The 16,602-nt window shown below is 41.0% G+C and overlaps 1 protein-coding gene across 1 annotated transcript in view; it reads right to left on the reverse strand.

Annotated features, from left to right (window-relative positions):
- Positions 1-16,602, reverse strand: part of ctnna1 (catenin (cadherin-associated protein), alpha 1) — a 79,400-nt gene that overhangs the window by 8,726 nt on the left and 54,072 nt on the right. Inside the window, exons 13-16 of the mRNA XM_080465809.1 lie at positions 14,519-14,670; positions 11,101-11,211; positions 8,823-9,004; positions 4,745-4,850 (exon numbers count right to left, since the gene is read on the reverse strand). Of these exons, the coding sequence (XP_080321935.1) occupies positions 4,745-4,850; positions 8,823-9,004; positions 11,101-11,211; positions 14,519-14,670 (551 nt within the window). The remainder of the gene's footprint in view (positions 1-4,744; positions 4,851-8,822; positions 9,005-11,100; positions 11,212-14,518; positions 14,671-16,602) is intronic.

Here is a 16,602-nt window from a genome sequence, read left to right on the forward strand (position 1 = left end):
GGCAGGGCTGTGGCAGCTAAAGGAAAAGTGTTGACTGGATTGACAGAAATTAGAAAAACACTGATCGGCAAACTGACTTTCCAATGCAGTGAGGAATGCGAGCTTCGTGCTGTAAGAAATGTAACAGCGTCTTATTGCTGAATGAAACCAATGGGTTGCTCCTTATTAGTGTACAGAACCTGATTAACAGTTCGTACAGCCAAGAAAAACCGTAATGTCTTATTTCTCACAATCTGTGTGAAGCAGACTTCACTTTTGTTGAAGGTTAAAGATACATCTGCGACCGAGTACCTTTTACCCACCACCGTTTTAGTCCATGCCAAAGGATGATAGCCAGATCTGCTCACAGTATCTGCTAAAAAGATGCTCCATCCTTGGATGAGGCCAATTCAATCACACGGGCACTTGGGACCGTTAATATGACATTGAAGCAGACGGAGCGTTTGGGTATGACAGGAGAAAATCAAGCTGGGAGCAAGCCAAAAAAAAAAAAAAAAAAAAAGTGCGAAAAGGGGAGGGGAAAAAAAACCTGTCAAGGTAACCACGGGAACCCATTATATTGCCTTTATAAATGTTTTACGTTCATGCTCCACCTGTCACTCAGGCATTTTATCGTTGTACTTGTAAGCAAAATGGATCTCTAATGCTATGGAAGACGGAATGTACAACAAATGATATTAAAACTGTGACAGCTTTCCCCGGCATTTCAAAATGTGTCTAAAATATATGCACAAAGGTTTGTGTGGATCACATATGTGAACATTTAGAAGTGGATGGTGTTAACCTACTTACCCACATTAACAAAGGTGTTCATGTAAACTGCTGTCTTAACATATGTGAAAAACAGCCCCCTGGCCTAAACTGTACACTGTAATGCAACGTTACAACACGAGTACACAGACAACCTCGCATCCGGCTCTAATGTTAGACTTTGTGTGCATTAGACGGCACATTTGAAATTGTACCCCAAAGACAAGTTTCTCCAGATGAGGTACAACTGCAACATGACTTGTTTGGACAGTTTGCTAGTTCTCTCTCTCTTTTGTCTCAGCATGGTGTTTACTTTTACTGTTGACTTGCTGTCAGCAGGAATCAAGTCCTCACCTCTGTACAAACAGTTTTTTTAACTATAAACTCCGAGGCTCACCTCGGAGGAGTTTCAGGACCAACAGAAAGATCATTAAAAATACTAATTAATGAGGTTAAATGCCTTTTAAGACAATCGATTGAGAGTTGATAAGAGTCAACTAGCATGACTTTGGTTGAGCTGAACTGTAGTTTTCTGTGGGGCTGACCCTTGAACTGCTGAGCTGAGAATTTGTGGGCTCCCTGGGTAATTTTACTTCTCTGCTGCAGTAGGTAATTTACAAGCCTGTCCGCTGTAAAGCGTCTAGGGCCCGAGCCGGGATTAGACTGTGACCAGCAACAGAGTCCACGGATCATCATAAATCTCCACTGATTGAATGCAAATTGGAAAACTATACTCTGTATGTCAGTATACATCATGAGAATAAAGCTTGCACAACAAACACACACACATGCCCATTCTCTAAATATGCAAGCCTTGTTTTATGTGGACGCGTTTGTATGTCTACATGCAAGTGTTTATGTGGCGAGGAGGCAAACCGCAGAAATTTATGGGCTACATAGTGGCTAACACATTTGCATTATAAATCTCAATTACATAGCATTATTTGTTTACCACCCCACTCAGATGGAATTCTCATAAGGTGCCCTGCAGAAGAAGGTCATAAATTCTTAATAAACTGCAGTGCAGACCTTTGTACAGCAATGACCTAAATCCTGCAGCTCATCTCTGCACTACTCATTTCCTAAAAATTATATAGGAGTCTATTACAGATATTTATCAGATTACGAGAAGTCCACAAATAAACCATGTCTACCTGCATGTAAACACAGCATCCAAAACCCACCCTGAAATATGTAGGGTGAGATGCAGTCTGGGACCATCTGCCAATGTATTTTATATGAGGAGCAAACCCTCACAGGCCTCAGAGGCCAGAGGCACAGAGCACAAGTGATTAATATGCCTAGGTTAATGAGCAGTCCCAGCAATGCCTTACCTCCTCTGACTCCAACAGTATGTGTGCATCCTGGTGGTGATTCACTTAAGCAATGCTGCTGAAGAATGTAGACCATCCCAACATACCGTGTCACTGCTCTGGCTCGGCCTGTGGCATCTCCTGCTTTGTTAGAGATGTGGCCCTAAATATAAACTGCCTGTGTAAATACATTTTAAAAAAACACTGCCACCTGGCAATTATGCCGCTAATTAAAAGGCGAAGCACTCTTAATGGATTCATTTCTCAGGAGGGATCTGCCTCTCTCCACACAAATGCACTGGCCCTTCTCTCTCCCTTTCCTATCTCTCCATCATTCTCCAACCCCTCTGCCCCGTGTCCATCCCTGGGCACCCGGGCTGATGTGTTGTGGGTGAGTGTCGCCTGGTCTGCTAGTGTTTTGGTCTCTGCTGAGAGAGAAAGGCTAAGAGGGACAGCTGGATGGGTTCACAGGCTTAAGGGGTCCTAACTCTTGGCAAAGGCTTCTGTTTCAACAGCCAAAGCTCTTCATTTATTCATACTTTGAGTGCTTCAAACCCCCAAATCCTCATCTCATGTGTACAAACACACAAACTGCATGTACACAAAAGAGATAAAGACACTAGTACCTTCAAGCGTGCATGGGTAATAGTCACCTAAATCTAAAACATCCATACACATGTGCCTGTGGAGAGGCACTCCTGTCAACAGACACGCTCATACCCAGACACACACACTCCCGTCAACACACACGCACACACACTCAGAGTCACACACCTGCACGGTTGCCCATCTGTTTTCTTTGGGGGATAGCACTGTTTTCATTAAAGTGAATAAGCATCTTCAAAAGCAGCAGTGATGCATAGAAGAGTCACTCTCCAGAGCAGCTTATTCCCTATTCAGATGATTCAAATGCAATTAGGTCAGTACAGGTAAGACTGTTACTTTGTGATAGACGTCAGTATGTAATACCAGAAAAATATAAGTTCTCATTGAATAAAATATCAGATGTACAGGGCTCTAGGAGGCCAGAAGCTCATTATGTCTGACTACAGGGGAGCGGACTCTGCAGAAAGCTAATTTCACAAGTTTCCGGTGTAGGATTGGATAACAAAAACACCATCTTATACAACAGATCAGAGCCCCTTCCAATGAGATTACATCCTGTGTGGGAAAAGGTAAAAAGTAAAAGTACTTCACTTTGCACATATAATCTTTAATCTCAGTCTACAAGTGTTTCGATGTTTTTAAAACCACCTGCACATCCTCCTTCTCGTCACTTTATATCTACCAGACTAAAGGAAAGACTGAGGCAAATCTAATGTCTGTGGGTACTTTCCTACTTAAATGTGTATTCTTGGTTGCAAGTAAAAGCTACAGCTGGTACACAGAGACAAGTCATGTCTTTCCAGAAGGAGGCCTCAATCTGACAAGTCGGTCTTGTAGCAAACATCACAACTTAAGTCTTTCATGATTTAACAACAAAATGTATACATACTGCAGACACCAATGCCATAAGTCTCTGCCTAAGAGATGGCACATGAATAAGTTGGGGGATAAATCATGTACAGTGTCTCCCTGAAGAGCGGTACAGTGTAAGTATTTAAGTGAAATATGAGGCCATGGATAATTGAATGCGTGTTTCCTGATGTCAAGGACCATAGTCTCTGCGGTAAGGAGGGGATGTGGAGAGATGATGGAACTGGGAGTTGGGGAGTGGGAGATGGAAGAATGAATGGGTTTGATCATGAAAAGAAGCTGGCAAAGACGGGTAATGTTTTTTTTTTATGAAAAACACAAGCCAGAACCTTTGATAACACCTTAGGAGCAGCACTGTGTGTGTACTTCATGGATTTACTCCTGATCGGTTAAACAGCATGAGATGAAATGCATACGTGCAAAAATAAAGGATGTGGATTTTTAAATAAAAGTTGTCTTTTTTCTTTTCTTTTTTAAGCACTTGAAATAATCTAAACGAAAAGTTTGTCTCCGATTTCAGTCTTTAAATCTTCCGCACAGCGCTGTTGATAACGAGAAAAGGCAAATGGGAGAAGTATCAAAGAACAATCGGAATGAAAAGTTAAGTTTTTTCTAACTCAGTGCGAGTACTGCAGGATGGAGTGCCAGCACAGAATCAATTGGCATTCGGGTAATGAAAAACTTGCCAAAACACCACCAACATAGAGTAACTTGTGAACCACAGTCAGAATATTCATGAATTAATAAATAGCAGCAAACTCCTCAGACGACAGTAATTGAATCCACTCTTATTGGTATATATTCTTGTGAAAGCAGCGTAGCGTTTGTGATGTATGTACGTGCATCGGTCCGCAGTCAGACAAAGGTCTCATTTAGAAGGTATATTGTGCAGCTATACATTGTAAAAACTACCGTAGTTAATAGTTAAAATGATGAATGGAGCATGTTCTACATGCTGCACTGCTTACTTTCTCATAGCTCATAACATAACTCATATCTTCCCCATATATAGAAATGTACGGTTGCAGATTTCATAAGCATCTGAAGAATTATTTTATTTGTTACTGCCCTTGTTTCTAAATCATCAGGCCTTGACAATGTCACTGTGCTACATTTCTACAAGACTAATTATGTCATGGGGATGGGTAGCACAAAGGCATAGTCTATATCAAACCCATGGGAGAGGAAGGTTCATTATGACTTACATTGTCAGCAATGGTGCGACCCAGCTTGTCCATTCTTGATCCGGCCTCTGCGATCTTCTTGGCAGCGCTGATGACATCAGACGTGTTTTTCAGTGGCCCTTTTCCCCTGAGAAGAGAATGTGGAAAAGATCAGTCACCATTTTTGATCTACTCTTGATTCATTCAATATGCAGGAGCAGTATCACAGTCATGAAACGACTGTTTGTTTTGGAGGAGTGTTTTGCGGTCAGAAGCAAGGCTCTCCAGGACCTGGTCATGAAAACACCACCTCAATAAGAGCACTGAGCTCAAAACATGTTGTAAAGCAATAAATGCAAAGGGAGAGGGTTCATTTAAGTTTGTGGTTAGAATCCTTTTCTGATGCATTACCATCACACTCTTGCTGCACCGCCTCTCTAACAAAAAGGTTATTTGCCTCCCTTTGGCAGAATGAATCAATATTGGGCTCAAAACTGAATTTGGCAGCACTTTTATTCTCAGGCATTGTAGGGAAACCCAGATTCAAGAGGCCAGTGTACAGCAGTCACCAGTACTACGTGCTTTCTATCGGGACACAAACTCTAGTCCATTTTTCTCATCAATCTGTTTGGACTCCTTTTAAGCACATTTGAAGCGTTTATTAGAAGGCTAAGATTTGCAGCAAACTGGTTTGATGTGTGCTTAAAGAAAAATATTAGATGGGCCCAACAAAACACACACACACACACACACACACACACACACACACACACACACACACACACACACACACACACACACACACACACACACACACACACACACACACACACACACACACACACACACACACACACACACACACACACACACACACACACACACACACACACACACACACACACACACACACACACACACACACACACACACACACACACACACACACACACACACACACACACACACACACACACACACAGAGCAGATCTTCATTTGTATGACTGTTTCAATCCACGTTTGAAACAACTGATGAAGAAAAGACAAGAAGTAACCGATTGTCCAAGCCTTACACATCTATCCATGACCTTACGGAGTGCAGTCCGAACATGGGTCAGTCCAGCCCTGAACTGACCCACTGTAAAGCTTGTCAGCTTTTCACCATTTCTCTGCTCCCCCAAGAGACTCAGGGACACAGTTGGCAAGAGGCACACATTGGATTCAAAGCTGCTCTCTCTAGGCTAAAAAATGAGCCATCCAACCCAGAACAGATGGAATTTTGTGTTCCGTTCTCTCACTTCCTCTTTCCTCCCCTCCCGTCGCAAAACCCTTCCTTTCTCCTGCTCTCCCTCTGCTGCTCTGATGTAAACCAAACCAGAGTACTCATGGAAGAGGACACACATCAGAGCACATGCTAGAATTTCTGTGAAGACAATTCAAGCCTTGAAAGCAGCGTTGTAGGTATTATGATCAGTTCTGGAAAAAAGTATTTTACTTACGTTCAGAGTGGTAAATCAGTTATATATATATATATATATACACACACACGCCTCAATTAATAAAGCAGCAACTTCCTACTTGTGCTCATGTCCATCCTCAGGGCAAAAAGGTTTTCTTGAGCTCTGCATTTCTGAACAAGTAATAAGTTGGAGAATGACCGAAGCAACAGAGGAAACTAAACACACAATAACTCCAAGCAAGAGGACATTCCTGTAAAATTTCTCATATTGGGTTTACACAAGAAGACCAGGCAGAGCACTTCATGTTTGGTGACAGCTGCCGGCCTCCAGATGTGTGTGAGCAAAGCCCTCTGCAACACGGAACAGTGACAGGTGGCTTCCAAATATGTTGCATGTTTCTGAGCCACACATGCTTTATTCATGAGAGCTGCCATGCAGCCGTAAGTGATGCAGGAGTCTACAAGAATGCCTCATGCTCTCTGCAGATTTGTCAGGAGAGAGGTCCAGATCAATTACCTCATACAGCATTAACCTTGGCATTGCTTTGTGCCAGCTCAAGGTTGAGGGGGCAATAATTTGAATTAGCCTGCTCCTGACCTTCTGTGTGCTACCCCTGCATGCAGGAGTGAGGGCATAATGTGAACCTATATATTTTCCCTGACAAATGTCCATGTGTGTTTCACAAGAGTTACTTGGATGCTCTGGGACATTGGACTGCACTCTAATAGGAAAAGTGATAAGATTCAATAGAATTCATAAAGTGCCAGTTGTCAACACAATTGCCAATGATGCTACAACTGCTCTTAACACAGTATCTGAGGACATAATCCCTTTGCATTGTCTGGTACCAAATCATGGCAAAGCAGAAAATAGTTAATTATACAGCTATATTCAATGAATGAATGCAAAAAGTGAATGAGGAAACAAAAAGAGGCACTAAAACAGTTGGAAGCATATGATCATTTGGCATTCAATGAATTTCACATCAAGATAATGTACAGAGGTCAGGGCATATTGGCTAATAAATTAAGTTTGCAATTTAGTTTTGGCTCAGTGAGAGATGAACTCCATCATAGAAAACACACTAATATCATAAATCATAGAGATGTGCTCAAACTATATGTTCAATCATTTGATGCTATTTAACAGAATGTAATAAGAAAGTGGAGGATATAGATCAAATGGAACATAAAGTTGCAGTTCTTTTATTTCATTGTTCTGGTGATGATGACCCTTCAGCCAAGGTTTTTTAACCTATTCAAGGTTGAAAATAGAGAGGCAGCCTGGGTCGTCGTCATAAACGTGAGTCAGAGCTGAGCACAAAATGTCCTCTGATTAATTCAGTTGAAATTTATAAAAGGCAAAGTCATACAAATACAGTCAGACACAAACACAAGGTATTAAGTCAGAATGTCCCCTAACACACACACACACAAACACACTATTCTGCTCACACAGTGTGGGCTTGAGATAAAAATCACTGTCTGATCCTACTCAGAGTGTCACCACGCCCAGTTGAATTCCCACAAACGTGCACCACATAGAAGAGATGGAAGAGGTTTCTCGATGGTCCCTGCTTCAGTAGACAGTGAATTGCCTGATAGATGAGCTCCTATTGTAAATGGTTGTGAAAGGGTTCATCATGCCTTTTCTATCAACACCAAGCAAAGAATTCAAATCCATAAAAATTATAATTTTTTTTTTTAACTTAAGAAAAAAAACAATCAATTCCCACGTATTGATTCAGTCTGGAAGAATTTCGATCACACAGAATCAGAAAACATTGAACTCTTGCATACAGACGGTGGTTAAAAAGGGAGGCTAACAAGAACATCTGTCTTTTGTTTTCATTCTGGTGATGGTGGCAAGCCTGTGTTTACATGCAGATCACTGAATATCCAGTTGGAAAACCTGTATGATGCTGATGAAAATCAAATGCACCATTTATGCTGGAGACATTTGCCAAACAACTTTTCTGCAAGAGTCGTTTTAAAATCAAAGTTCTGCAACAGCTACACTTTCAAACAGTTTTAGGTAGCAGAATATTTTTGAGACAGTACTTACAACAAAAATGTTTAATAGATGTTACGATGCATCCAGATGATTAAAGGTTTTTTATGATTGTTTTGACCATCTGCCTACTTTATTGTGGATAGAAAATGACTACCCTGCATCAGCTCTGTCCACTGAGGATTATTCAGAACACACATCTCTGTTGGTGTACCAGAAAAAGAGGAAAAAGTTTATAGTGAAATTACAAGATTTAAAAAAGAAAGAGATTTCAAAGGAAAATTATGTGTGTCGTTGATGCACGAACAGCACTGTGAAACTCTGTGTGCTGCTTTGCAGACGTGAAGATTGCATTTTGAAGGGCTTAACTGAAACATGCACTGTGTCTCTGAGGCATTTTGCTTCAAGTGGGCTGCTACTGGAATATTAATGTGAGAAAACATGGCTGACCATGTGAATGTAGAAGGGATGACTAACAGTCAAATGACAAATACACAAATGAATCTGACAGCATGAACTGTCCTTCAAAATAAATATTCTAAACCAGTTGGTCTTTGAAATGAGACTGATGAGCACAAAAAGAACTTTGGCACTAATGTACCTGCACGCGATGATGCTGGCCGAGAGCCAAGTTGTTAGTTCATGCTCACCTGGTGAAGTCAGTCATCTCCATCATGATCATGCACATCTGCTTAGCCAACACAATGATGTCGTTTCCGCTGTCATCCCACTTGGACACCTCCGCATCCAGCTTGCTCTTCTCTTCCTGGAAACTAGCCACCTGCTCTGCAATCTTTGCCTTCTGCTCCTGGGGCAACTGGGCCATGATAGCCTGGAGGGGGAATTATGGAAAGTGTGAGGGGTTAGCACACTGGACTTTAGCATACGGTTGCTGAGGCCATGCACACAAGTTTTCTTGGCAGATAGAAACAAAGCAATGTTTAAGATCACAGCAGAGATATCTGTGCTGGTACAGCTTCAAAACACTGAATAATTTTGCCTATGTTTTGATAAATGTTCTTTATATTGAAGAAAGCTGGAATTTATTTTTAAGTGCGTGTATATTAAAACAAATTCAGAAAAGCTATCTTGAACTTAAATGTGAAAATGCAGCTTCAAGATAGAAATGTCCAGACTTCTCTTTTTTAAAGCCAGGCTTAAACCAGTGATCAGAACAACAGAGCAATATTTGATCTGACCGTTCACTTCTGGCAGCTGAGAAGCCAGATCAATTCAAGGACGTTTGTTTAACAGAGCTTGACGCCACGTGTGAATGCGTTTTACACAGAGTCTCTCATTTTGGGCAGGGCAGTTAAAAGGGCAACTATCAAATAGGTAACCACAAATTCAGTGAAAGAGCGTGTCAAGTCCAAGTCGGCAGATGCTCAACAAAAGGGAGATTGAATATCATCACACAAATGGTCATTTGATTACTGATGAATGGAGCTCCCTTCCTCTCTCTTCACATAAGCTTGTATAAAGCTGTTAAGGCCACTTAAGATTGAAAAGACCACCCATAACAAAACAGTAAGCTTTGGTGATCAAAACAAATGGCCTAAAAGGTACTGATGGATCACTCTCCCATAAGGGATTCTTGAGATTAACTTATTACTTTAATGCCGTTAGCCTCTAAAGTTATAATCAGGTTGAGCGTAAAATGAACTTAAGTGGTTTGAGGTACGACAGCACACACAATGGCAGTCCTGGCCTTTCTAGCAGAGTAACGTGCAGTGTAATGACTCAAGGAGAAAGGAAACTTGAAGCAACAGTCCAAGAACATGAGACCTCGAAATTCAACATATAAAACACTAACAAAACTTTACTGGTTCAGCCAAGGATAAGACATCTGAAAACCTGATGGCATCGTCAACTGAAATGTTCAAAAAACAAACCTGGAGGATGTAATGAACACTTAAAGAGTTATTTTAAATTAAGCCATATTTTTCCAAACTTCTGGTTCATTTTAAGCAGGGTCAGGCCGTTCAGAAAACTTCCCAAATTTTTGAATGTGTCCAAAAGTGCAATCGCGAAGACCATTAAGCACTACGACGAAACTGGGTGACATGACGACTGTCCCAGGAAAGGAAGGCCAAGTCTCCTCTGTTGCCGAGGTTAAGTTCATCCAAGTTACAAGCCTCAGAAATTGCAAGTTAACAGCAGCTCAGATAAGAGCCACACTGAGTTCTAGTAGCAGATACATCTCTACGTCAACTGTTCAGAGCAGATAAGCAGCTCAACAATAGCTGCTAGGAAACCACGACTCAGGAAAAGTAACAAGCAAAAGAGATTTGTTTGGGTCAAGAAACACAAGGAACGGACATTAAACCAGTGGAAATCTGTGCTTTGGTCCGACGAGTCCAAATTTGAGCTCTTAGGTTCCACCCGCCGTGTGTTTGTGCGGCATGGAAAAGATGAACGGATGGTTTCTACATGCATGGTTCCCACCATGAAGCATGGAGCATGGAGGAGGAGGTTTGATAGTGTGGGGGCTTTAATGGTGACACTAATGAGGATTTATTCACAACAGAAGGCCCACTGAATCTTTCTGTTTACTACATGTATGTGGTTTTGATGCCTTCAGAGAAAACACACAACGTAGTCATGGAAAAAAAAACCAACAACATTGAATGAGAAGGTGTGTCCTAAGGTTTGACCGGTAGTGTACATTTACTCAACTTAAGAGCTGAAACACCAAACACAAGCGTGTACAGTCAATATTTAATCATCTTCAAGAGCTCTCTGGTTCAGAGGAACTCAGGTGAATACAATTTGCAATATGACGGATAAATGTGGATCCTGTGTGTACTTTTGCTTTGAACAGTCTCACAAGGTATACTTTGCCCCGTTTATCAACCAAAGACTTTAGAGGCGAGAGATGATGCCGTGGCGCACATGATGCATGTCTCAGAAGCAATGTTTGTAACTTACACGGGCACTTTGACCAGCGATGAGCTGGTCATCCTCCGTCTGCACGCTGGTCCTGCTGCGAACGTCGAAGTCCTCCGTCTCAAAGTCAGAGTCATCCAGCTCCTCTGGAGTCTTCCATGGGACAAGAGAGCAAAGCAAAATGAATGAGAGAAAGGCAACAAGAGAAACTGTAGGTGAAGCAGAATGAGGTAAGAAAACTAAGTGGAGAACATAAAATAATATTGGCATGCTACAGCATCGTGAGCACTATTAAATAACAAGCCTGCTTACTATCTATGAGAAATGCCTTGATGCTGCCTGCCAGGACTGCATCAGATAAATGCTCCTTCACAGCTTGGTACAGAAACTCTAAACTCCAAATGAATTTGTAAATCAAGCGTAATGTGCTGCCGGTGCATTTTGAGAGAGAATATGAAGGTACGAGCTGGTAAGAAACATATTGGGAGTGGAACGCTTCAGAGGCCCATCTGTCGCTGCTATCTGTGGAAAGCCGGCTCAAGGCATGAATTGTGTTCTTCTGGAATACCTCCGCTTCATCTCTGATCTTTTACCTCTTTCCATTTCATTGAATACAGAACAAGCAATAAGAAACATTTCTTCCGCCGTCCATATTAATATTCAAAAGAATTTCTATCACAACAGGTCACGCTCAAGGCAAAATACAATACTGACGGGCAGGAAAATGTATTTGGTAGTGATATAAGCGGAGGGGAGATGATGTGGACAGATAAAGGTGCATTATCACGCCTGTGCCCCTACTTGTGCTTATCCAGCTGTCTCATACCTCCCTTCTGTGATGGATTTGGAGCCCTCACATCTAAAAATAGCTGAAGGTCTCTGAACAACCTTACACTGTTTTATGGAATGTAGAGATGCTCTTGTTCTCAAGGGACTACGCGTATGGTTTCAGATACAAAGCTGTAGTGACTCACAGGCATCTCTTTCAACCCAGACAAAGCTGTTCAGTGGGGCAGAGATATCACCTGCTGTGGCCTGTGCAACAGATAACCTGCGAATGTGGGAGGCTCAGAAACGAGCGCCCAATGGGGATACTACCAGGGAAGTGACAACAATAGCAAGGTGCATCAAATTCACTGCTGTCAGAGTAAATGAAAATTTTATTTTGTGTTCTATACTGTGGTGGAAAAAAAAATAAAAAATACCAATCAATATTTAATTTAATAAAGCCTGACATCTCCAGCGAAAGGGAAGCGACCCGAGTCACCTCTACCGGGAATAATTGAGCAGATGGCCTGTGAAGTGCAATAATTAAGAGAAGACAAGGGGAGCGCCTAAAAGACAGTATCTCACGGGGCTAGTCCTATCAAGCATTTATATCAGTGGTCGTAAATATGGATAGGCAACGTCAACAGCAAAACCCCTCACCGTTATTTTTCACATTCTGCTAAAAGCCTTTGTGAGGCGACCAGATTTTTTTTTTTCTCTCTCAGGATAGAGATAGCAAAATCACCTTGGGGCTATGTTGCACTGCACAAATCATAGGTAACGACAGCTGCCCCTGTATCTAACTGTCAGCGGCTCCCTGACTTTGAGACAGTTTCATGTCTGGGGGGCATATTCTCTGATGTCGCTGTAGGTGGGCAGAGGGCTCTGTCCACCTGTCAAATATCCAAGGGATGTCCAACAGAGACCATGCACCACTTATAGAGGTTAAAGATGTGTCTATCTTAGGGAGCCCCGACCACACACACCTGTCTGCTCTGATTTAAGACTCAGCCACTGTGTTGTGCTTGCATGTAAGGCTTTATGGAAAAGAAAGGGGAAAAGAAAAAAAACAAAAAAAACTGGATTGTGTGCTTGAGCATGAGAGTGGACATGCCCTCAAGACAAGTTGTTTTAAAGCCATCTCAACTCAACTGTTTTTCAAGTATTTGGTTTTTCTTTGCACTTAAGAGTACAAACTGCTTGGTTTCACATACAAACTGTTCCCTGGACGGACAGTTCAACAAGAAAATGGCTTTTTTCGATTGCAACGGCAATGTTTTTGATACACTTGTAATCTCATTATGAACAACAGCTTTTAACAGGAAGCTTAATGAGACTGCGGCAAATTGATGCAGAAAATACCATAACGACAAGGCTGAAGCGCTAAGCCATTCCCTGCTGAATAATCACCACAAAACCCGAGATGAATAGTATTCACAACTGAGAAAGAAATCCCGGTAAACCCATGGGAACCCAATTCTTTTTTTTTTAAGATAAGAGATGTAATTTGAGTTAAATCTCTCCGCTCTCTGCAGCCAGTAGTTAATGACAGAATCACTATGACAGATAAAGCAACCACTTTGCAAATCCTGTGTTGGTTTTAACACACGTGCACATCTACTCACACACACTCATCTGCCAGGTAGTGCTCAGCCAAACCCATAGGCCCAGTGTTAACAGCTTAATCAATCTGGATAACAAGAGTGGAGCTGGGGCAGCTGGAAATTGAATGTAGTTCTCAGGCTTGCAGTCCAACTAAAGAATGCTAATTAAAACCTTCTTAAATCAGCTGCTTATTATAATGCTAATATAACATAATGGACCATCTTTCATTTGGTTTTTGTCTATGTCAGAGCGGCATTATTAATGAGAGCCAAGGAACACTTTTGGAGCACCACTGTCAAAACAAAATGTGCTGTCAAGACTAATGATTCCAATTCAAAAGATTAAAGTGTTGAAAATAATAGAAGATGGCATAATACAACCAACTGGCACATTGCAACTCAATGATGTAAATGCATAATTGGATACTATTGCATAAGTGAGGTAATATAAACAAATCAACTTACTACTTGTAGGAGAAATCTAGCAATACAAAGCGAGTAATACTACAAATATTTAGGAACTATCCATTTCTTTGCCTTTACAGCTGTGATGGGTTTTGATTTCAGCTCATTGTCAGTCAATTAGGTAACGCTTCGATGGTAGCCTACTACCATCTGTCTTCGTTATGGTTCTGCTCAAGCAAACGCCATTAACCCACAGACAACTAAGGCTGTTACACTAGATTGCAAGTCTGGTCAATTAGGTCGAATGTTGCCTGAGACAAGTTAATCACAGTCTTCCCTTAACAGTATGTAGCCAGTTTCTCACATACCATTAAAAACAGCATCTGGTGTAGAGATTTCTGAGAATACATTACAGTACAGCGACTACTCTCACGATGCTGTAAACTATAAAAACAATGTACATTTGAGAGTGCACGCAATAATGGGAGTTTACAGCGAATAGTATTAGATCTGGAATTTGTCTGGCTTTTCAGTCGGTTAACTGAAATTTCACAAGAGACAAAGAAAGTCATTATTATTGTGGTGAATTTCAAGATATATAAGAAATAAATGTCGAAGCAAGAACATTAAGTAGTAAAAAACAAACAAAAAAAAATACATTTATATTTATATAAGGAATTTACCCTGATCATGAGGACAGCCTTACGAATGTCCCGAATGCCATCATACACCAGACGGGAGGCATCAATGAACTCATTCTCATCCACAGGCTGTGTGGGGTTTGAACTCAAGGCCTCCACTGCAGACTCCACTTGCTCTGTGAACCGTGGCATGACTGAAGGAAGGAGAGATCAGGGGGAAGGGGAAGAAGAGGGGAAAGAAATAAAAGTCAATGAGAAGTCACGTCACCCCCACACACACCGAAAGGGTAGAGCGAAAACAACCAGAACTCAAGGAAGTGTGATGTGAACATTGTTAGACTCCATCAATATTTGTAAAAGATAGAACTACTTGCTGTGTAGACACTGTGCAGCATCGCCAACAATCAACACCTTTTTTTTTTTTTTTTTTTTAAGGTTGATGTTATCAAAAGTGAGTCAGGCCTGTCCAAGTCATTATATTTGTGATTTAAAAAAAAAAAAAAAAAAATTTATCAATAATCTCCTTAAAAATATTCATAGGGCTGACCTGTGATTAGTTGAGGAAAAGATAATATTGGTTTCTGAAAGAACAATTAAATTCCACATATTGAATTGCTCCATTAACGGCCTTTAAAAAAAAAAGCATGGGAAAAAAATGTTGAAGGAAACTAATCTCTTACTTTGTAGTACAGCGATATCGAATAGAGGGTTTCAAACAGTTGACCCAGAAGGCTTGTATTTTGGCCTTTTGACATTGTGATAAGTGCAATGAAAGCTTGTTAAGCGCCTCTAAATTCAGTATTTAGAACTGGGCCGACAATTCATGGGAGCAGAATGGACGCCAGGATGCAAATAAGCGAGGAAGAGGCAGTATTAAGAAAGAAAGAAAAAGAAAAATGGGGGATTTCGTTTTCTGCTTACCAACTGTTTATAACCTGCAGGCGTCTGGATGAAAACGACGGTAAAAATAATTGGGTGAATCTGCACATAGTGGGATTTTTAAAGTCACAGCGATTACTTTGCTCGACCTAAATAATAAATCTATCTGTTCAATTTGTAAGTAAAAACTTAAGAAGCTATGAAATTGTATTTTTTAGTATTATGGCGCGGCATGGCTCGGTTGGTAGAGTGGTCGTCTCCCAATCAGAATGTTGCAGGTTCGAGTCCCATCTCCACAAGCCTTGAGCAAGACACTGAACCCCAAAGTGCTTTCATTGGAGTGACGGCGCCTTGCATGGCCTCAGCCTCCATTAGTGTGTGAATGTGGTTAACGGCGTAAAGCGTTTTGGGACAGCTCATGGAGTTGAAGCGATATACAAGTGAAGTCCATTTACCATTTATGTCTGCAACATAACATGTATTTTCTAATGTGCAGCAGTGTTATAAACAAACACCGTATACATTAATAAAACATTGAACTTGTAAAACTGTTGGAGAGAACTTTTGGATTTACATTGATCAATATTTTTTGCTTCGAGCAGCAAGAGGCTGGAGTGTTGTGAAATGGAGTCGTTATTTGAAGACGTAAAACAGACATGCATTTACTTAAAAATGCAATTCTTCCAAATACATTTTATATAAAATAAGAATTAAAAACAAGCACTGAAAACATTTTTCTTTTGTTTTTTTAAATGGCTTCATCTACAATAATACACAATGTTGCTCTCCAAAAGTTGCCAAACTGTCGGCCTCTATTGACACGATGCTTTAACACTGGTATGTAATGTGTGGACAGTCGAGCCCAGAGACATTTAAAAATCTGACAATAGACAAATTATTTTGACATATTAGCCTGCCAGTGATGTAAGCGAGCACAGCTCATACATTATCTTTGCTGGCTAATGGTATACTTGGACAGAACAAGTCATTTAAATGTGATAAAACCATGATTACAATGTTTATTTATATCCGTCAACTGAACAATGATCCCTGTGCAGACAAGTGATGTGAGATTGCATAATGCAGCATACTGAATAGAGACCCGAATCTCCCCTGGCTTCCACTGAATGAAAATTGCATTTGATACTAGTGCTGGCTTTATAGAATGAAACTTCAAGTGACATGAGTGTAGGTGTAAAGGGCCGCCTTTTGACAAACAGAAAAGGCATATTTCAGTGGACAATGTA

The sequence above is a fragment of the Lipophrys pholis genome (genome assembly GCF_963383615.2).
Source record: "Lipophrys pholis genome assembly, chromosome: 6".
Classification (NCBI taxonomy): Eukaryota; Metazoa; Chordata; class Actinopteri; order Blenniiformes; family Blenniidae; genus Lipophrys; species Lipophrys pholis.